General features: G+C 42.9%; 1 protein-coding gene and 1 non-coding gene across 4 annotated transcripts in view; both read right to left on the bottom strand.

The window, feature by feature from the left end:
• ARFGEF3 (ARFGEF family member 3) overlaps nucleotides 1–24,990 on the bottom strand; it is a 151,562-nt gene that overhangs the window by 28,603 nt on the left and 97,969 nt on the right. For all 3 annotated transcript variants that reach the window (XM_019732728.2, XM_074333628.1, XM_019732729.2), the window contains 11 exons: nucleotides 22,469–22,635; nucleotides 21,292–21,457; nucleotides 17,726–17,833; nucleotides 17,186–17,401; nucleotides 16,918–17,028; nucleotides 15,098–15,248; nucleotides 12,967–13,287; nucleotides 10,825–10,958; nucleotides 7,665–7,810; nucleotides 5,895–6,074; nucleotides 501–645 (listed from right to left, as the gene is read on the bottom strand). In XM_019732728.2, the coding sequence (XP_019588287.2) occupies nucleotides 501–645; nucleotides 5,895–6,074; nucleotides 7,665–7,810; nucleotides 10,825–10,958; nucleotides 12,967–13,287; nucleotides 15,098–15,248; nucleotides 16,918–17,028; nucleotides 17,186–17,401; nucleotides 17,726–17,833; nucleotides 21,292–21,457; nucleotides 22,469–22,635 (1,845 nt within the window). The remainder of the gene's footprint in view (nucleotides 1–500; nucleotides 646–5,894; nucleotides 6,075–7,664; nucleotides 7,811–10,824; nucleotides 10,959–12,966; nucleotides 13,288–15,097; nucleotides 15,249–16,917; nucleotides 17,029–17,185; nucleotides 17,402–17,725; nucleotides 17,834–21,291; nucleotides 21,458–22,468; nucleotides 22,636–24,990) is intronic.
• Nucleotides 1,195–1,297, bottom strand: LOC141571954 (U6 spliceosomal RNA). The gene has a single exon (XR_012496990.1). It is a non-coding gene; the product is annotated as a U6 spliceosomal RNA (small nuclear RNA).

Below are 24,990 nucleotides of genomic sequence, written 5' to 3'. Positions count from 1 at the left end.
TCTTTCTGGCTTTGGGAATAAACTCAATATACACATGTATAAGTGAAACAACAGAAGTCCCTCAGCGTTTTGTCCAATCTATCAATAAGAACAGGGCCTGAAAATGGTCAGGACTCTCGGCCTGCTGGCCGAACTCAGAACCTGTGTCCCTGCTACACCGGATTATTTCCTGCCGATAAAACATGGCTGGATGTCAGCCTTCCTTCCCTGTTGTTCAATTTCTTTTGATAGCATGGAACTTGGCATAAAGAACTGATGCTCTGTAGCAAGAATCAGCCACACATCCTTCCCACTATCACCACTCCTGTGCAAGTCTCCCAGAACAATTAGGCGAGAAAAAGAAATACAGGACATACAAATTGGAAAGGAAGAAGTAAAATTGTCTCTGTCTGCAAATGACGTGGTCTTATAAGACCTTAAAAGACTCTACCAAAAAACTGTGAGAACAAATAAACAAATTCAGTAAAGTTTCAGGATATAAGACCAACACACAATCTTACCCATGGAGTAATCACCAACTAGGTACTCCTTCACCTCAGACTTGTTCCCGCTGTGCACTGTTTCCAGGGCACTGAACAAGGGCCTCCATCCCGACTGGATTTGGGTGGAACACACTTCAACCAGCTCACCAATGGATGTGACAACCTGGCAGAGGCAAAGAAGGTGGCACTTAAATCCCTTTTAAAAGAAGCAGGAGAATTTCTGGGAAGGGTGATGTACTTCTCTGTTCCCTATTTCTGGGTTAATTTTAGTGAAAGAGAAAAAACAGAACCCAAACAAACTCACGCAAAAAATCTTCTACAAAAGCAGCCATAATGCATTAATTTGCATTTTACTAACCACTAATGTTGCTGAGCAACTTTTCATATGCTAGTAGCCATTTGTAAATATTTTGCTGTTTTTTTTAGATTGGGTTTTTGTCTTCTCAGTACTGTCTTTTTATTTTCAGTTCTATTTACTGCTCAGTATTGTCTTTTTAGTTTTGAATGAATTCTAGATTCAAACTTTCTGAGATCTGTAATTTGCAAATATTTTTTCACAGCCTTGGGCTTGTCTTTTATTTTATAATGGTGTCTGAAGAGCAAAAATTTTAAATTTTGATGAAGTTCAATTATGAAACTGTTGTGGTGTTTTTTGTTTTTTGAGTGTATTTGTGTTAATCAGAGAAGGTTGGCAGGATGCTCGGGAACTGCACAAAATGTGGACTGCTTCATGAATTTGAAGTCATCTTTGCACAGGGGCTCTGCTAATCTCTGTATTGTTCCATTGTACTTGTATATATGCTGCTGCAGCATATAAATGCCTGTAATGTATCTACTGTGGATATATTTGTGTTGATGCTAATTGGGGTTCCATTATTTCTTTAAGTATGTTTTCCCACCCCTTTGTGTTTCTCCTTCATCTGGACTCCCATTACATATATGCTTGACATTTTCCCACAGGTCTCTATGGCTTTATTTCTTTTTGGTCAAACTTAATTCTCTTTAATATTCAGAATAAATAATTTCTATTAATCTATTTTAAATTTCACCGATGCTTCTGCCATCTTAAATCTCGCTCGTGAGCCCATATAGTGGATTTTTTTTCATTTCAGTTATTGCCCTTTTCAAGAATTTGCATTTCTTTCAGATTTTCCATTTCTGTACTTAAAGTCTCATTTTTAAATCACTGTCATAATATTTTCCTTTAATTATCTGAACATATTTATAATTGCTACTATAAATCTTTGTCTCCCAAATCCAACATTTGGGATCACTCTAAGACAGTTTCTATTTACTGTTTTTTTCCCAAGTATGTGTCCCTCTTTCTTGTTCCTTTGGCATGTATCAATTTTTTTCTGAAAATCTGACAATTTATATAATACATTGTAGCAATGCTGGATTCTTATTTTCTGAGCTTTCTTTCATTTTTTTTAAACTAAGTTGCTTGGCTATACATTGTGAAATGCGAGGTCTGACAATTACGTAAGTTCACAAACTTGTTGCATAAATGTCGCTAACCTTTTTGATATCAGAGGGATTATTCATTATGAATTTGTACCAACTGGACAGGCAGTTAACCAAGTTTACTATTTGGAAGTGCTGAAAAGGCTGAGTGAAAAAGTTAAATGACCTGAACTTTTTGCCAACAATTCATGGCTCTTCCATCACGATAATGCACCAGCTCACACGGCACTGTCTGTGATGGAGTTTTTAGCCAGTAAACAAATCATTGTATTGTAACACCCTCCCTCATCACCTGATCCAGCCCCCAATGACTTCTTTTTTTACCTGAAGATAAAGGAAATATTGAAAGAAAGACATTTTGATGACATTCAGGATATCAAGGGTAATTCGATGACAGCTCTGATGGCCATTCCAGAAAAAGAGTTCCAAAATTGCTTTGAAGGGTGGACTAGGCACTGGCGTCAGTGCATAGCTTCCCAAGGGGAGTACTTCGAAGGTGACCGTAGTGATACTCAGCAATGAGGTATGTAGCACTTCTTCTGGGATGAGTTCGTGAACTTAATTGTCTGACCTTGTATTTCTCTTCCCATAGTGTGAGACAACCATGTCTCTGCTCAGTTTCTTTAGTTTTATATTTTAGCCTGACTTCCCAGTGTTTGTCCCCACGTTGCACATGTTAGAGGTTAGCAGATGATGTGGGCAGACATTGTGCTCAAATAATGTGAGCCTTTAAGGCTTCCACCCTCTGCCGACCAGTCTGTGTGTATAGGCTGGGGAGAATATTCAAAGTTCTGCCAATTCTTAAGTTTCCCTTGTCTTTTACTTTCTGATGGGATCTGTATGGTCTATCCTGCATATGTCCATGTTCCAGTCAGCCAGATGTGTGAGGAACTTATCTAGTCCTTCTATGAATCTCCGGTTTCCAGGACCTCATGCTATGTTTCTCCTTCCTTCCTTCCTTCCTTCCTTCCTTCCTTCCTTCCTTCCTTCCTTCCTCCCTCCCTCCCTCCCTCCCTCCCTCCCTCTCTCCCTCCCTCCCTCCCTTCTTCCCTCCTTTCCTTCCTTTTTAATAAGTGTGTTTTTCCAGGACCCATCAGCTCCAAGTGAAGCAGTTGTTTCAATCTAGTTGTGGAGGGCTCAGCTCACAGTGGCCCATGTGGGGATCCTCACGTGGGGATCGAACCCTGTTGTTAAGAGCACGCACTCTAACCCACTGAGCTAACCATCCCCATCATGCTACAATTCGTACTGGTTCGCTGCTCACTGCAACCTCAGGCTAGCGAAGTTGCATGATTCTCGCGTTCATTTCCTAATGAATTCACCACTTTTAGTAGAGAAATCAATGATCTTTTTTCCTCTTCTGCAAACCAAGTCTGTCCCTTATAGCAGAAAAGCAAATGATTTTCCCAGTCAGCCCAGGCTCTATTCTTGCCAACAGCTTAGGAGTAAGTGCAGTCTTCAGCAAGAAGGCCACAGACGCCCACTGTTCTTTACCAAAATTCTGGCAAGAACTATTATTAGTCATAAATGCTACTCAGTTTCTTGTCTGCGCTTGGTCAATTTCCAGAGCCCTGAAATAGTTGTGTTCTTTTGTTGTTTGTTTTTTTTTTAAAGATTTTATTGGGGAAGGGGAACAGGACTTTATTAGGGAACAGTGTGTACTTCCAGGCCTTTTTTCCAAGTCAAGTTGTTGTCATTTCAATCTCAGTTGTGGAGGGTGCTGTTCAGCTTCAAGTTGTTGTTCTTTCAGTCTTAGTTGTGGAGGGCGCAGCTCAGCTCCAGGTCCAGTTGCCGTTGCTAGTTGTAGGGGGCACAGCCCACCATCCCTTGCGGGAGTCGAACCGGCAACCTTGTGGTTGAGAGCATGCGCTCCAACCAACTGAGCCATCTGGGAGCTCAGCGGCAGCTCAGCTCAAGGTGCCATGTTCAATTTTAGTTGCAGGGGGCGCTGCCCACCATCCCTTGCGGGAGTCGAGGAATTGAACTGGCAACCTTATGGTTGAGAGCCCACTGGCCCATGTGGGAATCGAACTGGCAGCCTTCGGAGTTAGGAGCTTGGAGCTCTAACCGCCTGAGCCACCGGGCCGGCCCCTGAAATAGTTGCTTTTGACAATTTGGTCCTGTTTTATACTCAATTCTTATGAGGAAGATTCACTTAACTTCTTCATGCCACCATAGCCAATAACCCCTTTACCCTAAATCTTTCTGAACACATTTAAGCACAGTTATTTTAAAGCCTGTCTCTGATAACTTTGATATTGAGACTCTGGCAGGATGTGTGTGTGTGTGTGTGTGTGTGTGTGTGTGTGTGTCTATTTTTATTGCTTTTCTTTTCAATTTCTATTTCCTAATGAGCCTGATTATTTTTGATTGAATGTAGACATTGTAACGGCAAATAAGAACTAATTTGAAGTTTGGGATGATGTCATTTTCTATACTATCAAATTAGGGATTGGGATTATTTGAAGTTGGATATTATTTTCTGTAAGGACTAGTCTATGTAAGGTTCACCCTTCCTCTGAGGATGGCCTATGCTCTTCATGATTTTGACTTAAGTTGTCAAGAAGTTACCAGATTGGCAGACCCCAGACTCCAATTTTTCTTATTTTCTTAGTCTTTTGGGTTCCTCTTCTGAAATTAGTAGATTCCATTTTAGGAAAAATAGTCCCAGATAACAGGCACAGCATCTGGTTGTTCTTTACCTCCGAGATCATGGCCTCAAAGTTATCCACTTTTTAGTAGTATTTTCATGCCTTCTAGCAATTAAAAACATTTGTTTTCATCTAACTTTTTTCAAGTTTTTCCCTGTGGGAAGCTGATCTAAATTACTTAGTTCACTATTATTGGAATCTCCCAACCTAGACTTCAGGTATTAAGTCATATTTTCATTCTTTTCTTTTGGTTCATTAAAAGTTGTTATTTGACATTTTGCATGAAAGATACCAATATTTCAATTATTTCTAGGTCTGATTTTGCCATCTTGTTGTTTCAGCATCTCTCTCTGACTATTGCCTCATTTCCCTATGTGCTTTGTGACATGTTTTTAAACACTGTGAACTCACATATCTTGGAACTTTGTCAGATATTTTTGTGGACTGAGTTGAAATGAGTTCCTCCAGAGCGAATTTTATTGCTTCTTTAGGTGCCTGTGTAAAGTGTCTCAGACTACCAAGTTGGTGCGATTTCATCCACTGACCCCATTGAAGGGCTGTAATTTTAATCCTGGAGAATTACTTTTTATCTCCACTAAGAGCCAACGTTAGAAACAGGCTGATAGTATCCTCAGGGAGGAGTGGTACTTGGGTGCATTTCTAATTCAATCTTGGCCTGAATACACACCAGTTTTATAAAGTTTATACTGAGATTTGTCTTCTGTTCTTGTGGCTTGAAGAATGTGATAGTGGAATTCAGCTTCACCTGATGACAAATTCTCTCACAGCAAAAAAAAATAAAAAATAAAAAAAAATAAAAGTCTTAGAGCTCTGCTTACTTCTCTGGATTCCCATTGTTCCTTAATTTTTGGCATCTTAGTATGCCTTACTTTCTTGCCAGAGTGTCAATGTATTTAAAAGGAATTTTAAAATCTTTAACACTTTTAGTAGATTTCAGAGAGAAGATCTGTGTTCCTAGACCATTGTCATGCTACTTATGAAGTCTCCAGTTAGTTTCTTTACCATTTGTCTCCCAGTGGAGGGTCTGATGGCGGTTCAGAGTATAGGCTGGGTACAAGAGTACAGACAAGTATAGCTGGATTGCCTAGGCTCAAATCCCAGTTACACCAAGCACTGATCAAGTACCTTTAGCTAAAGGGCTTAACCTTCTTTGTCATGGATTCCGCACAGTATTATTGTGAAGGCGAAATATGCAAAGGTCCTAGGACAATGCCTGACAGGGCATTCAGTAAGAGCTCACTCTGATAAAGCAGATGCTGACTATCATGACACTGACCTGGTCTTGGACGTCCTCATCACACAACTCCAGTTGCATAATGCGCTCAAACGGTCGGAAGAGTGCTTCATTAAAGTGAAAATGTGGTGGCTCATTCCAGTCGGTAAGAACCTCTGTCAGTATATCATGGATAAAGGAAACAGCTTTCTGAGACACGTGTCTTTCCTTATGGCAGGCAGCCTGCAAAATTCATGAGAGAGTAGAACACCATTGGGATGTCAGGCAAGTAAGAATCTGGTTTCTGAAGGTTTTCCTAACCCACCTTACCACAGGGAAGTGGAAGCAGCAATTCTGTTAAAGTGAAAAATGTCAAGGGATGTGTATTGATGAACAGCACACTAAACTGCATTTTACATAATTTAACCAAGTGATCAGACCCAACTCTAATTTCACTTGAATGTTTCTAAAAAATAAAGTGTTTCTAGCAATTTCTTTCTTTCTTTCTTTTTGTTTTTTCCCCTATAACATGACAGTTTTCTCAAGTAGTATAGAACGTGCTGGCTATAAAGATACCAGAACTGCCCACGGTCTCATTCTTAGCTGTGGTCCAAACAGATAAAGATCAGAAGAGTCATTTGTTTCTTAATGAGGTGGGCCAATTGCACCAATAAAGCTTTAACTGGTTCACAGCTCCTCGTATCCATGCCCTCTAGTTGTCTTCTCCCACCCTGACCCTGGGCTTGGATGTGTGACTTGCTCTGGAGAATAGCAAATATTATACAAGCAGAAAATTTGAAAAGTTGTTAAGGTTTGGAGTTGTTCTTGCTTTCTTTTGGAACTCTAAGAATGACATGTGAATGAGCCAGGGCTAGTCTGCTGGAGGATGAGAGCCCATCTGTCCAGCTTTCCCAGTCAAGGCCGTTATGAACCAGCCGGCCCCAGTCTTTGCAGTAGCTGACTACAGGTAACATGTAAGGCCAGGTGAGATCAGCGAAGCCTGGCTCAGACCAGAAGAACTGCCCATCTGGGCCCAGCTCACATTTCTGACCCAGGGAATCAAGAGTTAAATAAATGGTTGTGGTTTTAAGTCACGAGGTTTTGGGGCTGGTTTATTGCAGTGTAATAATAACTTGCATACTATTTCTCCATAACTAAGTTATTATTTTCTACCCTTTTTCTTACTAGAATGGGCTCAGGTTAGTGAATTAAAGTCCAAAAAAATGCTTAATGATATATCTCTACCAGATAAGCATTAAAGGGCTATTAAGGATAGTAATCACTGCAAAACAGGGTGATACTTTCCCCAACAACTTAGAAGTAGCCAGTCATCAAGAACTGAGATGCTGAGATGGAGAGTTACCATATAACTTCTCATACAAACTGCTTTCCTTGGGAGGGTGAAAGGGGTCTTAGTATTAATTTTGTTGGGAAAACCAGGACACACGATTCTCTTACCTGGAAATATACTGCCTAGAGTATATTTAGCTATTAGAAAAGAGAGACTGGAAGGAACAAAAGACATTGTTATATTTAAGTATAAAATGAGGCTCCAGATTCAGGTTGATACGAGATCAGAAAGAATCTAAAACTGGCTGTGTAAGGCACCTCGTGAAATTGTAAAGAAAGAGGGTCAGAGGGTGGCACTGCCCTTTGGGGTGATTCTTTAGATGCCATGAGGTATAATCAGAGAACAATGATGCTGGTGAGCCGGTGATGGGCACATTCTCATTGCACTGTGGCCACAGTGCTCTTTGTCCCCACAAAGACTGGAGACCCTGTGCGGGCTCTGCTACAGGAGGTCCCTGAGCTTCCCACTTTCCAGGGGCTCACCTCCACCAGGTGCGGGGCCACGAGGCTCCAGCAGCGCATCACGTGGAGCAGGGGCCGCGACTTGCTCCGTACGATCCTCAGCATGGCATCCCCCAGCCGGAACAGGTGGAGGGCGCTTTTACGGTCATGGGTGGATTTAACTTCTCCTACAAGAAGGGAAGACCATGAAAGCCATAATGACCCAACTCAGAAAGAGTTTGACCAGTTCAAGCACAGAGAAAGGATGAAAATCAAAGAACTATCCTCGGACCAGCAGGATATTTGGTGTATGCTAAGCAAGAGAGGAGAGGAGCCTGCATTCAGGAGCAACTCAATGGTTCACTCAACAAGGCCTGAGCCCAGCTCTCCTGCTCACCACATCCCCAGTGCCTGCCGGGACGACTGTGAACAATCCTTGTTCATAAGAAGGAATGATGTAGTGGTTAAGTAGGAGGCCTGGGAGTCAGGCTGCTGGGCTCAAACCCTCGTTCCACCATTTAGTAGTAGTTGGCTTACGTTGGACCACAGATTTACCTCGCTAATCCAGATTCTCATTGTAAAAGTGGGGATAGTAGAACTTATTTCTTTTTCTTTTAGTTGGTTCAGGTGTACAAAACAATGCAACAGTTAGACATTTCACCCCTCACAAAGTGACAACCCTCTTCCCCCAATCTATTGCCCCTCTGACATCATATATATCTATTTCAATTCCAGCGACTCTATTCCCTATGCTGTACTCCATATCCTGTGACTATAAATATATATATTATAGTTGACATACAATATTATTTAGCTTCAGGTGTACAGTGCAGTGGTCAAGCATTTACACCATCCATGAAGTGGTCTCCCTAATAAGATATGTGTCCATCTGACACTCTACAAAATCTTTACATTATTGATTATATTCCCCAAACTGTCTTTCATGTCCCCTTGGCAGTATTGTAGTTACCAATTTATGCTAATCCCTTCCCCTTCTTCCTCATCCCCACTCCCCTCCCTTCTAACAACCATCAGTTTTTCCTCTGTATCTCTGCAACTATTTCTGTTTACTTTGCCAATTTTTTCAGTTCTTTAGATTCCACATATAAGTGAGATCATATGGTATTTGTCTTTCTCTGTCTGACTTATTTCACTTAGCATAATGTTCTCTAGGTCCATCCATATCATAGCAAATGGTAAGATTTCATTCTTCTTTATAGCTGAGTAATACTCCATTGTATAAATGTACCATAGTTTCTTAATCCAGTCATCTACCGATGGGCATTTCAGTTGTTTCCACATTTTGGCTATCGTAAACAGCGCTGCAATAAACATAGCGGTACATATATTTTTTTCTAATTAGCGTCTTGGATTTCTCTGGATAGATACCTAAGAGTGAAATTGCTGGGTGATAGGGTAGCTCAATTTCCAGTTTTTTGAGATACCTACACATTGATTTTCACAGTGGCTGCACCAAGGACCTATCTCTTAAAGTTACTGAAGGATTCAATGTAATACTCACAAAGGGCTTAACAGAGACACACACTACCTGACCCACACTCTTAGCTGTTGTCACGACTGTTGTTACTGCCCTCCTTCGCAGCCATTATCCACTCTGTCAATCCTTAGTGGCACCTCTGAATCCCCTGCCAAACCAGTTACTACCCAATAACATGCTGTATAACTTGCTCTGTTTGCTTCAGTGTGGTCCTTGCCTGCTCTGATCTCTTACTACTTCTTTGCCACTGCCACGTTAGTCTTCCTTGCCACCTTCCTGCTCATGTCCTGTTGCTTCTCCTTTACTGCCTACAAAAGGCTGATCGCTGTCAGGCTCTTCCAGCCCAAATGCTTTCTTAGTCTTTCCATAGCAAATAAACTTCAAAATAACAGCAATAATAATCACTGACATTTACTGAATGTTTACTCTGCCTGAGACATTGAGTTGGTTCTTTGCATCTTTAACCATTTTAATTTTTAAAGCACATCTTAAGAAGTAAACGTAATTATTGCCATTTTACAGATTAGAAAATTGAATGCTGGAAAGATAAACTGACTTGCCTAAGACGATGCAACGCAGCTGGTAAGTGGTGAAGGCAGCATTTTGACTCATGTCTGACTGCTTTCAAAGCCAATTTCCTCCTCCTGAGCCTGCTGCCTCTTCCTGACCCTCCTTATTACCTTTTTCTTTTATGGATTAGGTGCATTTTATTGGTTTTCTTAACGCATTGATTTTTGCAAGCTCAGAGTCTGCTGATTTCTCCAATGCAAAAGACTTTGAAGGTTGCCTCTGGGCTCAGAGGTGCTCTGGAAGTCTGATGGGTCTGGAAGGCTGGCTTTATGCAGCTAAGGTTTTTAATGTCTATTAAAAACTGGTGGGGGAAAAGACAGTGATTCTCAAATTGGAACCTGCAGGAAGGATCAAAAGTCCAAATATATTACACTTAGAACTTCAGATCCTTACATATGGAAGGGACTTCAGAGCTTGGGCAGTCCAACCTGCCACCACAGGACGTCCCCAGCACGTGGCTCTGCAGCTGCCTGACTCATCAGGACAATGTACTCACTGTTTCAGCATCACAAGCCCAGCTGTCGATGGACAGTTGTATTTGTGAGCAGCCTGCCACCCACTTGGGACCGTTGGATACTTCATTGCAACTATTCCCCCTTCCACAGGCTGGCCTTCCAAAGGGCCTTCTCCTGGCCTCACCCACGAGCACAATGATATTGACCCATGATAGGAGAACGCTTCAAGTGCCCTTTCTCTAGGATGAGGCTTCTGTTGATCCTTCTGTTTTTCTCATCCAATCAGTTCCTTTCGGAATCAGTAGCTGCTTCTGCAAGTTGACTGGACTGAGCTGAGGGGTGTGCTTTGTGATACGGAGAAGGGTTACCACCCTCAGGAGAAGTTATCTGCACCCTGAGTAGCCACATCATTTCTATATTACAAGCATAAAACTTAGCTCCAGCCATAATACCTGTAAGAGTGGCAGCTGCAGCATTTCCATTCACAAAGATAACATCCCTCAGCCCACCCACGCACACATCATGCCTCACAACTAGATGACAAATTTGCACTTGAACTTAGCCAGGGTGACCAAGTGCGAAGGGAATGCAGATTTAAGTCTTCAGGCAGCCAAGTGGTATCAGGGGTGTAGGCTGTTTCCTGCTAACCTCCTGGCAGTTTCTTCAGGGAAGGAATTACCTGGCATTGCCAGAGAATAATCCACTGTGTCCGTAACAGAATGGAAAAGCTGGGACTGTGATGCTTTCTTCAGCTGATAAAGGAAACCTCCCAAAGCCATTAGGTTCAACTTATCCGTAGCATCTTCAAAGAGCCTGGATGAAATAAAAAGATTTGTTACTTGGAAACAATTCAGCAAAGTCTTTATGGCAGAATGAGTACAGTACTTTTGTTAGATGTGATTAGTGGACATGTTGTGTGAACACTGTGAAGAAATGTACGGCATCATTAGATCTATTATTACTGTGCACAAGTAGGCTCTAACTCCGAGGGCTTAATCTGAAGGGCACAGGCCCTATTAAAAAAAAAAAGAAATCTTTGTATTTCCAGGGCCTAGCTCAGCCATAGTAGGAACTCATAAAATGTTCGGCAAGAAGTTGAAAGATGGCAAAGCATCACTCCCAGAAACTGAATAACGGAATGGAATCCTTAGAATGGGCTTCGAGCTCATAAGCTACATTAAAGAAAAACCCAGTAAGTTAATTAAGGCTTTTGTTGGGCTACAATTGATGGAGCTAATGCTAGGTGTGGCTCTGAGGATACAAAAGCAGAGTAAACCCCAACCTGTAAGACCCCTGAGGATGGGGACTGGCCTTCTTATCTCCTCTAACTCATATACCGGGAGCCCAAGACATGGTGAAAGCTCCAGTAGCTACTGGAATATTGAATATTCCTTAACATTATGGACCTTGCAGGTTCTTTTATTTTCAACTCAGCTGGGCACAGACATTTTCAGTAGAAGTTAGGGAGAAGGAGGTGAGCAGACGTAGTAGGGCTTACAGGAGAATCACAGGTTCACTGGAATTTGGAATATTGTGATCAAATACCGATTTAAGTGGCCACGTGAGGAACGAGGTGAGCCGGCCTCCCACTGCATTTGGGTCATCCAATGCCTGCCCTCCGAACCTGTGGTGACAACAGAAGGGCAAGCAGCCCCCTGGAGTGCCTGCCACATGCTGGGTAAAGGAGAATGTCCCTCCTTTAAAATGAATAACAAGTTCCATTTGAAGGGTAATGTGAGACACACAAGATGGAAACCAGTGAATTAACCCTTCACCAATTTTTATAACAAACACATTTCTCTTGCTCTTTTATAATGACAAGTTTAGCACCGTTTGGGGTCTGGATCCCATGAACCATTTCTTGTCCCTCTTTCCTAGTGAGAAAATAGTGGTGAATATTACATCCCACCTCACGTCTGTATCCAGATTCCAAAACACTTTCTCAGCCATGCTGCTGGATAAATAGGAGAAAGGGAATCTTGTACTGAGTCAGTACATGTACATGTTATACTGGATTAGTAGATGAAGAAAGTAGTTTCTGTGCAACATTTTATTATACACATGACCTTGCAGTTGGTTGGCGTCAAAGCCAGGAAAGAACCCGGGTCTTCTGAGCCCCAGCCAGGGAGAGGGCTTCCCACTTCTCCATCCCTTTGCTGTCTGTCTGTCCTCTCCATACAAACTTCCCTGGGCCTGTGCTGCATAGCCTGGGAAACAATGGCCAAGTGTGGAGCGTGAAGTGAGGTGGGGACATGGGACTGGTGACAACAGCACTTTCAACATCAAGAAGTGTCACCAAACAGTTGGAGTTATTATTGATTTTTCCCTCTCACCTCTTAGCATGGTTGTTGGGCATCACTCAATAATATATCACACTCTTGGGTGTGGGATTTAAAACTATTAATTATCCTAAAAGAGTGGATTTTTACTATGTGCCAAGCTCTGGCCTAAGTGCTTAAGTGTACTAATTAATCTAACTTCACCGCTACCCAGAGAGAGAGCTACTTCATGACCCGATATTGCAATGAAGACATCAGGGCCCAGGGAGGTGCAGTCGCCTGAGTCGTGGAGTAAGGGCGGCCTGCCTCCAGAGCCTCCAGTCTAATCATTAGACAGCAGTTCGTCCTAAGTGTGGGGTGTGGCAGGAGACAGAAGTCTGTTGGAAAATCATTAAAAGGGGTTTAAATGGCGGGGTAACAAATCCAGTTGTCCTGAGAACAATTGGAGACCAGAAGAAGTGGGTGTGGTGTTGCCAACAGGCGATGGGTGCTCCGTGGTGAGCAGCCCTTCTGGGGTGTGGTGAGGATAGGTGGACACACACCTGTCGGCCTGGGTGGAGAGTGTGAGCACGGCCTTGGCGGCACTGCTCCCCGTCATGAGGCTGCCCCCGCGGAAGTCGGAGGCCCGGCCTCGGCTGCCTTCCCGGACCAGTTCTTGGATGGAGAGGGGCTGGATGACTGGGGCTGCGCTCAGGGAGCTCTCCTGCTCCAGGCTCTGCTCCGGGGGCGAGCCCTCACACTCTATGTCCCCAAGGAGCCCAGCGCCTCCGGATGCCTTCTGGGGCTGGCTGATGGTCAAGGGGGGCTGAGAGGTGCCATCGCTGAAGTGGGTATGCTCCAATGTGCCCACGTACTCACATACCCTAGAGAGAATCACAGACAAGCAGCCATTAAAAGCTGTAACTCAGCCACACCAACTCTGTAAGTCCCACAGTAACATAGAAATTCATCCAGTTGTATAGTTCTCCCAAATGTTTCTCCTTCCTCTGATGATAGCACTCTCTGTCTCCCTCTCTCTCTCCAACCGCCCTCCCCTCTCACTATACTTTATTTTTGAGTGGGACCAGACATTCTGGAAGTGGGGGTAAGGATTCCTCAAATTCTCCTGCCTTGTACTGGGAGAAAGGTGGGTAACAAAGCTCTGTTCATCCTGTTCTGTGCTGTCTAGCCAACTGGCTTTTCTGGACTTGGGCTGTTTGAGGGGGTTTTCTCAAGAGAAAACTCTCTACTACTCTGATTAGGACTCAGGAAAGACTTCCTTACTTTGGGATCCCAGAATGAGTGACACATGGCAGACAGGCCCTGTGGCCATAATGGGCCCTCTCTCAGGGGTTCTCCCAGCCACGTCCCGCTTGGTCCCGAGAGCCCCATATAACCAGTGCTGGGGTGGGAGGTGGGCTGCTCCCTTAATCATGGCAAACACAGAGCAGAGTCACAACATATGGTACAACTGCCAACTTCCACATTGTTTGTTCCCAATAGAACCTGGGACTAAGATGGTTTATAAGAGGCCACAAGTCCCAGAATAAGTCCAGTTACTAGTAAAGACTGTCCTGGATAATCCACTCTGATATTCTACAATCAGACAATTGATTGGTTTCATATAAATTGCTTTGGAGTGATTTAGGTCTTTTTCTTTTTCCTTTTTTGCTTGTGAGAGCGATGAAGAGGGCACCAGTCAGCATTGTGCTCCAGGCTGTTTCTTCCTGGCTCCTTCTCATGTCCCTCTCAAGATGGGTTTTCACCCCTCGAATGATCTGAATGCTTCTCTCTTTGAAAGTCGACAAGCACTAAATGCTGTATTTGCTTTTAGAATATTGAACTGGACCCAGAGCTGGCCAGTGCCCTGCATGAGACTTGGGTGCCTGAGACCTGCTGTGGCACATCAGCCTGCTCCTGACTGCCCCCTGCTGCTCTGTGGGATCAGCTTGGTGAAAGGTGGCCGGCAGGCATGCGCCGAAGAGAGGTTAAAAATAGTCCAGCACTCGACCTGTGCCTGCATTCGGTCGGCAGTGCTCCTTCCATGGTCCCAGGTCGGCCTGCGTGCTGATGCCTGGGGAGGCCTGCTTTTCATTTTAGTCGTAAGAGGACGCAGAGCTCTGTTTTCATTTTACACGTCCTGTGAACTGTGTAACTGATTAGGGGGTTCTTTTCATTTTTATGCTATAAAAGCTTAGAGCCAAATTTTGGTTGTCACAATGACTACTCTATTTTTGCTTTGTCTAGGCATCTTGTACTTTATGTGTCCAAGTAAGCTATCCGAAATTCTTCTTTAAATGAAGAGGGCATTAATGAACATAGACCAATATTATATGCTGACATAAGCCTTCAGATCTGCATAGTAGTCACTTAACTCACATGGTTTTCACCATCCGCTATGTAAGAAACTGGTTTTTCTTCCTTTGAGTACCACATCTGCCTCTCCTAGATAATGTCAATAATCTATTCGTAATTTCCTAAATCAAATTCGGTCACTCTGTTCTCTGAAACATAGTTCAGCTGGGCTCCTATTCCCTCTTCTTTTTTTAGTCTATCATTGGGGGTTCATCCAAACTCTGTGAATTATCATCATCTATTTAAGTGCTGGCAGACCCTGGAATCTACCCCTTCCACCATGCCCAGGCTCCCAGGATAAGGTGGTTGCCATGTGGGGGTGAGGCTCCTATAATGTACCTGAACACATGTGGCCAGCAGTCTGGGTTGTGGCTCCCCATCTCCAGGCCCACACTGAGGATGGCATCCATGCACAAGACGTGGGCTGTGTGCAGCCACACCCCCTGTAGCTTCCCGATCTGCTCCAGTTTCTGCTCCACTTTTAGTTTCACTGTACCAGAAAGACAGTCATTAAAATAACAGTCTGAATGAGGGAGACAGAAAGGAAGAGAGAGAAAAGAGGAAAAGGAAGAAAGTGCCGTCATGCAAGAGCAAAGGGTCTTGCAGACATCACTGGCAGCAAGTTCCTCAACGGCAGGTCCCTGAGGTTCATCATGCAAACTCCCCAGTCCACAGACCCCAGACAATGGTTATTCCAGCTTGTTGCTTCTGAAGTTGGATGGGACCTGAGCTATAGGTGGAGTTCCTCCAGGCCCACCCCTGAATTCTGGGTCAGGCAGAGCATTGAGGATAGGCTTCATGTGCTGATGCCCCCTAAAGCCATCTGTGCCCAAATCCCTCCCAGATCCTGTCCCTGTGCACTCAAAATGATAGTATGGAAGAATGCCTGATGTTTTACAAGTTCTCACTGAGATTTATTTAATGTTATGCATTCACCTAAAACAACATATGCATTTCACTCTGAGTGTCATGATGACTGCTTTATGACCGAAAATTACCGTATCATGTCACTCCCTGTGTTTAACTTTATATTTATGATTCTCAAATAATTTTTTCTTGTAGATGACCAATGAGAAAGAGTGCAGAAGGTGACTTAAGATGTCAAGTATGCAAAATGCCAAGGCAAGGCCAAATGACAACATGTTCTGTAAATAAAGGTGTCAAGTGATTGGGAGATGGTCCGGTGGGACAACTGAGGGATGGTCCAGAACCCAGAAATACAGCACGCTCACTTCAGAGGAAGCTGAACTGTATTCCTGCTGTAAAGGGCAAATTGACTTTTAGCAAATTACCATGTGTCTCAGGGATGTGACACTGATTTTCTTTTTTATTGGTATATAATTTGAATATTAGTTTTGGTTTTATAATTTTAAAAGAACTTTAAATGTAAGGATTTTTATATAATTTATGGTTGTGCATATTAAGTCAAATTGTGATAGGTTTTTTGCAGTTAACACTGGGATCTGTGAAGGCTGCTCTGCTTCCAAATGGGTCTCTGTATATTACTCAAGTTTGAGGAACAGTGGCTTAACCTGTTTTTCTCAGTTTTCTAAAAATGTGCCAATAGTTTCTGCAACTAGCTATTTTATATACCTGATACATAGTATTGGTATAACTTGTACCAAGCTTCCAATTTTTCCTTCTGTTTGCTGCCTACCATTTACCTTTCATTGCAATTAGGAAGGCTGCTCTCTTTCCTTATACTTAATCATCCACTTCATTGACTAACTGATTTTAACAAGTCAAACACTTAACCCTTTCCTAAGTTCAGAAAAGTTCTCAGGAAAGAGAACCCTTTCCTGAGTTCTCTGGTAAGAGCAAAGTCTCTGTGAGCCTCCTCTCAGGGATTTCCTCCATCTGGTTCATTTTCTTTTTCAGAAAACTGCCTTCCCCCCACTGAAACCTGAAGGGTCCTCAACTGTGCACACTGTGACGTGTCAAACCCAGAGGCCACATGATGATAGAGGTGTGACCAGCTCAGCCAGGTGGATCTCAGGTAAAACAGTCCCAAGCCTATCACCCCGTAGGATCTCGTGATCAGTGACAGACATGTGCTGTGTATCCCACATGGAATGGAGACAAGTGTTTGCTCCTGCTTGTGCAGGTGTGTGCACACTGCATATAAGACACCAGGTGGAGTCTGGCCCTTCAGCTGTTACCTTGTGCTATGGCATCACCGGGTTCTTGGACTTCCTTGTCCTCTTTTTCTTCCTGGACACAGGAGGCAGCGGCCATTTGGGCAAGGGCCGAGGCGCAGTTAGCCGCGACTCCTTTAGGGGAAACAAACAGTTACCCCTTCAGTGAGTCTCTAACCATTCACCAGGAAGAGCCCCTTCTAAAACACTTGTTTCCCACTAGGGCCATTCCCGATGTGTTTCATGGGACATCCCTCAGGCCACGGGTCATAAATTCTACTCCTGCCGGTACCTAGACCACAGCTCAGCCGCGCTGCTTTGCGCAGCCCATCGAGGCTCATGCAGATGGCATCCCGTTCTTTTTGGTTCTGCTCTTTGATGCCTTCAGCTCCCAGAATGAAGGCCAGGCCTTTGGAGCTCCCTGCCATTCGGCCCGTCAGCGGGGTTGATAAGGTATCGATCAAGTTCTTCCAGCAGCCAACCAGAATATAGCGAGCAAATGCCACACCTAGAATATGAAGGAGACTGGGTCATTTCCAGGGAAAAAAACAACCTGGCAATGAATGGCATGGGATTCTTTAACCATCAAATTAGCAATACTGAGTTGTATGCACTTCTAGTACGGGAAATACAATTTAACGGATTTTACTTTATGCTTTTAAATAATAAATGTTGCATCATCAGCTGAATGATGCTAAGTAACTTCCATCAGGCTCTTCTTGTGCAAAGACAAAACCTTAATTCATTTATGTCAGCACCAAAACTACCCGTAAAGGTTTAACTGCTAGTACCAAATGCAATGCATGTATATTCATAAGCTCAAGACTCTTACCTGACACTGTGGAGTCATCAATTCTCCTACCCTGGGTGAAAGGAGACTCTGTAGAAGCAGAGGCCATCAGCTGCCCCCCAATTGCACTGCTCTCCAAGCCATCGATATCTGTCAAGAAAAAAAGAACAAGATTTTCCTTGATTAGAAGAGTCCATCCAAACAAATGGCCACCACAACGTTCATTTTTCCCCCAACAAATATCCATTGAAACTATTATGTAACAAGTATGTAGCAACCTTTTTTAGAATATTAAAATTTTTGTGTTATTGAGTCCAGTGTTCGTTTTTTTTTTTTCATTGCTAGAGCATTCTTCTCTTAGGTTATATATTTTTTATTTGAAAAAATGAAAATAGACTCTACTATCTCTGTTGTTAGAAAATCTATTGTTTTAGAATATTATGATATTTGAATACTCCTTTCATTCAAAACGTGGCATTATCCCCAAATTTTATATGTACAAGCTACCTTAACATGGATTTGTCCTTCAGAGCTTCCTCATAAGAATTAAGCAGAGAATAAGCCTCTTTGGTCAGATAATCATATAACCTGGTTCCAAAGTACAACAGTAATACCTTAATAATAATACTTTACAATTTTCAAAGTGTTTTCACGTAACATATATTTTTTCATTAGATCTTCCGAACAACTCTAAGTAGATAGGCAGACTAAGAATTATTATTCCTATTTCACAGAAGAGGAAATAAATACTCAAAGTAGGTAAATGCCCAAGGATATCAGGCTGGTAACAGAAGGACTTAGACTCAGTAGTCATGTCTTCTGACTCCCATTCATGCCTCTTTCCATGACACCAAACTCTAGCTCAGTCCAGGATCCCAATTTACCATGTTTAAATTTTGGTTAACATAAATTCATCTACAAAATTAGCTCAACAAACCACTCCCTAACATGCTGGCAAGAAGAGACTGGCTCGGGGTTGAGAATACTAGGCTTCAGCTTTGGCTCTGAATTCAGTAGCCTTGTAGCCTTGAGTCAGGCACTCCATGATCTGGGCCCCAAATTTCTCAGCATAAAGGAAGTAACCACTGGAGAAGTGACCATGGAATTAAAGCATATGAACTTGAATGCAACTAACATAGCTCAATGCGACACAGAGAGGGAAGGGGAAAAGAGGGCAGCATAAGTTTATTCTTTGACTTTAGAATTTCACTCCAAAAGGATGAGACTTCTTTGCATGGTTTTTGAAAATTATTTCATTATACTTTTTATTCTTACAGTAACTCCAAGAAGCCTAGCGACTTCTGGCAACACATTTCTTTGAAAGTTGCTAACAGGGTAGATCTTAAAAGTTCTCATCACAAGAAAAAAATGTAACTATGTGAGGTGATTAATGTTAACTAAAATGACTGTGGTGATCATTTTGCAATATACATGCATATCGAATCATTATGTTGTGCAGCTTGGGTGAATACAATGTCATATGTCAATTATAGCTCAATAAAACTGGTGGGAGGGGGAGCAGGGAGAAATCCATATGGCGACTCAAGTGGGAACAGACCAGTATCACTGAAATTAATTTGACTTATGGTCAAGTGGTCTAATGACTTTCACCAGAAATTGCCCATTTATCAAAGTTATAATGTTGCCAACATGCTAGGTAAAGGACTGATGAATTCAAGTAATGCAAAGGTTATGTAAGCATTAATACTGCAGTATTTTATAGAACACTTTACCATGACATCAGGATAGGCCACGGTTAGTACAGTGTTGATGATCAGATTGTTGCTATAGCTTTTCCTGGCACATAATGAAAAGATCAGATGGAAGTTTCCAAGCTCTAGGCTAATTACTGCTCAAATTCTCTTGTCACTTCATACCTTAAATTTGCTACAGAAATTAATCATAGAGCCTAATTGTGTCGAATTCTCATGAAAAGCCTGTTTTTCTCTGATTAATCTAAAGTTGATAACTTTCCTATGGACGTAGCAATTGAGCTTACTGTTCTATTATAAAAAAGGAGGCTGATTAACAGTGATGACTGATGAATACAGCTACTGGGAATAGCTTGTTATTTGTTCAGTTTTACATCTGCTGAATGACTCCTTTTATTAAGGTTTAAGTTAAGAGATTAATTTTGGCAGACACTATGGTATTTAAAAACTAAACCCGGCATGTTTAGGGTCCTCAGTCAAATTCCAAGGAACTTCTGAGCTCTGGGCAGCACCTTCAAACCCTCCTGAATGGAGTTTGTGAAGACAGATGGAAACCAAGCACTGCTCATAAAGAGACTGAGTAAATGTCTCACACATTGTTGAATCCCCATTTTTCAAATGGATGTAAATGTTACCATGATTAATAAAATACGAATTATTAATGGTCACATATCCAGTGATCCTCATACCTAAAGCTTAGGACCCAGCCTTGCTTCCCCCACATTCCATCCTAGTTCTGGAATCGAGACTCCAAATGCCGGACAATGACCAGGACTCTGCCTGCTGTGGAAAGACCTCACTGTGTGTCTTGACTTCCTACCTGCCTCCTAAATAACACCTTCCTCCACATGCCTCATTGTTGGGTTCCAAGTACCAGTAGTCCACTCTGCCACTTTGGTCAGAGCATCCAATACCAACCACAGGTGACATAACACACCCTTTGGACAACAGATCCTGCCTCCCAGCTGGACTGTCCTGCCCAGCCCAGTCCTGCTCCTGATAGTGTGTCCTACCTGGCGCAGAGCCATGCTTAGCTGTGTGAGGACATGTGGCACTACAGGGAGGGCAGGGGAGGCATCCGATGTAGGACCATGCTCTACATATCCTGTCAGCTGGCACCATGCGAGGATCACTCAGATTCAATGCAAGATGGGCCTGAAGATCCAATTTATTAAGGCTGCTGACCAGAGTAAACTTTTGGGTACTCACTGATCTTTCCCTGACATGAGAGTTAAGCCATGCAAAGCCACAAACGGCTGCTTTTGACAAAAAAAATTACTTTGTGACCACATCCCATAATGCTCTCTATGTGCTCATGTCAAATTTCTAATAGTGACATAGGACTTTTAAAACTCTGGACATGGAAAACAAAGATGCTGGACAACTATTTGGCATTGTTTTTAAATCTGGAATAGCTGAGAAGGGAAGGGAAGACCGCTGATATGGATAAGAAATGGGAATGGAGCCAAGTTTTAAATCAATCATTTTATATTACTGGCAAATTGCCAGCAGCACTGAATGATATAGCATAATGCAGATAATAGTATCTATTAGTATATGAGAGGTTCCAGGAATAATTCTGGGCTTTGCGCCCAGAAAGCACTTCATATCCCAGAAGACGCCTATAGTTTTCCACCAACAGACAAAGGTGCTAAGTAATTCCTAATCTAATAGGGCGCAGTGAGCTCTGCAGAGTCCCATGTGGAAAAATAACAGAAATTGCCTGAGAAGTGAATTCATGACACTTTTTCTGAAACTGTCACCAACGGCCAGAGAAGCACTGTGGGTGCCATTTCAAGGTCTGCTTCAAACACCATTGCTTCCCCAAAAGGGGATCTGAAGTGTGAGCCCTCCCACCTCACCCAGTGCCACAGAGCCACGTAAGCAGCCACCGACCTGTCAGCATGGTGATGAGCGGGAGGCTGTTGTCCTCCGGGCTGCCCCAGTAGCCAGCTTCTCCCAGCATGTTTCGGTCAAGCACCTGATGGAAGAGTTCCTCGATCCAGGCCTGGGAGAAGACCATCAGTACCCCGCTGGTCTGGACCTGCTTCATGAACTCTTTCTACAGAGAAGATCACATGACAAGGTGACCAAATTCTGATCCCCGGCAAACACGCAGGCTCCTCCACTCCTCCCCTGCCTCTTCCCTTCACACGTCCACTGAGTCAATGCTTACAGGGAAAAAAACCTTGTTGAGTGGGGGCAGGGGTTGGCAAGAGAAGGGGAAACTGAGATGGAGAAGTCCCAAACTTCATGAAGTTCCTTTCATGCACGATATCCTTTTAAGAACCCTGCTGAAGGATTGGGGAAACTACATTTTTACTCTTTGATGTGTGGGAGGATTAGAAACTGCACAGAAATACTGAACAGAGCATCTCACTGCCCAACAGCAGCAGAGATGGAAGGAGCTTCCTGAAAGAACATGTTTCCAGAGATACATGACTTACACTCACGAGGCCACCACTGACCCTTGGGAATTTACACTTTATCAAGCAAACGAAGGACTGCTGATTCCCTTCACACAGCTCACAGACTGATAGGATGGTACACCGTGGGGTGGCTTGCTCAGGCAGGGGAGCCGACCACAGAATAGGGCAACATTCTCATCCCACACCTCCCAGGAAGTGCTTCGTCATTAACAAATGAGTAAGCTTAGCTTTGGGTCATGAGTAGGTCTGGGTAGATTTTGGAAGACAAAAGAGGTTTTGTAAAAGGTGCCTTCACTTTCAGCAAAGGGTACCAGTCGGTGCACATCTTCTGATGTTCCTTGACCTGCCAATCACGTGTTTTTGATGGTATATTACACATGTGACACTACTGGGCCATTGGCAGGCAGCCACTTCCAGGCACTTGGGGTCCCATTCTTTCTGTGGAGCAAGCTGGGTGACTCTCTGGCTCATAACACTGTGCAAATCCTATCGCCTCTCCTTCCACCACCCACAGCCCCACAGGCACTGCCCATTCCAGAGCAGTGTGGAACAGTACACACTGCGTCATCCCTCTTAGGGCATCCCTCTCAGCCCAGAGGTTATCGCTTGTCCTCAGGGGGTCCAAGTGCAAAGCACACACTCACCAGCATGCCCGGTGCCAGGGCGGGCCGCTTCCGGTAGTAGTCGCCATGGGAGAGCTTCAGGTTGAGGAGAAGAGCACAGTGGGCGGCCGTGTACAGGCTGTCTGCGTTCATGAGCATGTGTAGGCTGAGACTGCTGTTCCCATCAAATCCGGGCGAGTGCATCATGCCTAAAGAGAACAAACAGTGCTTAGGGGCTGCAAACAGTGTACTTGGTACACGGGCCTATGGACAGCTACGGACCAATACCACTGGTATAGGTACATGCATTGTTTAGGACATTTCCGTAAAGCGACAAGAGCCAGCAAGGAAAATTGTCGGGGCTAGATACACACCCCAGCCTGGCAGAGAAGAGCACGCACGCTGGAGTCTACCTGGGCAAGTCTTCATTACTCACCAGCTACTTAGGTAAAATCACTTAAATCCTCTAAGTCGCAGCTGCTTTACCTGGAAATAGGCAGAATAGTCAACTGTGTCTATCTCCTGCTCAAACTCTCCAACAGCTTCCCATCGCAATATAATAAAACCCCAACTTTCCCCTCTCTGCTTCCACTCCCTGCAGCCACACTGACCTGCGTTCCTTGATCTTACCAAGCCTGGACCGGCCTGTGCATTTGTTTTTGCCACTGCCAGAATGGTCTCCCCAGATCTCTGGATGACTTTCTCTCTTGATTCTTTCAGGTTTCTGCTCAAATGTCAACATTTCCGAGACCTTCCTTTCAATTCCATCTAAAATAGCATCCCCCAACCTACTGCCACCCCTGCCATATTCTTCCCCCTTGCTGTGATTTTGTTTTCATTGCATCAATGGCATTTATTCCACCCAGAATTATATTAATACGTATTTGCTTATCATCTGCCATCACTACTATTATCTACTATTACGTAAGCTCTATCAGAGTGTGGGACTTTGTTAGTTTTGTTCACTAGAGAATCCCTAGTGTCTAGAATAGTGCTGGCATATAGCAGACCCTTAAAAAATATTTGCTAAATAAATGACTAAGTAAGAAAGAACAAATTTGCTATGAGAACTAGATGTAATAATGCATGTAGGATTGGTGCAGTAACTCATAATTACATAATTTTCTAAAAGTAATAATAGTCCTCAAGAAGCTAAACATAGAATTACCATATGATCCAGCACTTACATTCTTAGACATATACCCCAAAGAATTGAAAGCAGGGATTTGAACAGATACGTATATGCGAATATTTACTGAAGCATTCCTCATGATAGCCAGAAGGTGGAGACAACCAGTGTCCACCAACAAATGAATGGATAAACAAAATGTGGTGCATACATACAATGGAGGTCTGACATGCTACAACATGGATGAACCTTGCAAACATTACGGTAAGTGAGATAAGCCAGGTACAAAATGACAAGTATTGTATGATCCACTTACATGAAGTATACAGAAGAGGCAAATTCATGGAGACAAAAAGCAGATTAGAGGTTACCAGCAGCTGGGGGAAGGGAGTTTCACTTTGGGATGATGAAAAATTTCTGGAAATAATGATGGTTGCACAACTTTTTTTTTTTTAACCCTAACCTTAACCCTAACCCTAAACCTAACCCTGCACAACATTTTGTGAATGTAATTAGTGCCATTGAATTGTATGCTTAAAAATGGTTACAAAGGCAAATTTTAAGTTTTATATATATATATATATATACACACACACACACACACACACATATATATGTATATATATATTACCACAATAAAAACAAATAATAATGTAATATGTAAAAAACAACAACACTGAATTGTGCACTTTAAATGGGTGCATTATATGGTATGTCAATTGTATCTCAACGAAGCTGCTAAAAATGAGGAAACAAGGTTTCCAAAAATATACTTAGACAAAGCTGTTGGTTTCCCCCCACTATTTTTTCTAAGCATCATTTTATACTAAATAGGGTTTTCATTTTCAAGAATTCTTCTTGCTTTCTACAAACTAACTGAAAGAAAAAATAAAACCCCAAACAATTATATCTTAAAAGAAAGCTTTAAAGATGGGCTCAGAGCTGGAGCTCGCAACAGCACTAGGTGGCCTCTCAAGTACTATATATATTGATAGTTTTAAACACACACACACACACACACACACACACACACACACACACACACAGTATTAATAAAATTCCTGGCAAACTAGTTTTAATTCTATCTTTTTTGAGACATTTGACAATGGAAGTGACTAATGATATTATTATGAGGATAAAACTGAATCCATACTCAGTTTTTGCAACAGAATATGGTGCTGTATTAGAAACTGCCAGTTGCTAATCAAATCCACCTCTTCTTTCTTAGTAACAGATTCCTGGTTTTACTTGGGGTGGCAATATACCCTGTCTTCCTTATAAATGGGAGGGGCCTATAAAGTCAAGATTTTTATGTGGAACTTCTAGAAAGCACCTTAAAGTAGCTTTATTTAGCTCTAAGGTGGGCCCTTTGCCACCTTTCCTCCCTTCCTTCTCAACTGGGCCATGGATGTGAAGACGCAGCTCCACTAGCAGC

Source organism: Rhinolophus sinicus, linkage group LG05 (assembly GCF_036562045.2).
Source record: "Rhinolophus sinicus isolate RSC01 linkage group LG05, ASM3656204v1, whole genome shotgun sequence".
Taxonomy (NCBI): domain Eukaryota; kingdom Metazoa; phylum Chordata; class Mammalia; order Chiroptera; family Rhinolophidae; genus Rhinolophus; species Rhinolophus sinicus.
The sequence above is the reverse complement of the archived record's forward strand: the minus strand, read 5'-3'. Positions and strand labels throughout refer to the sequence as shown.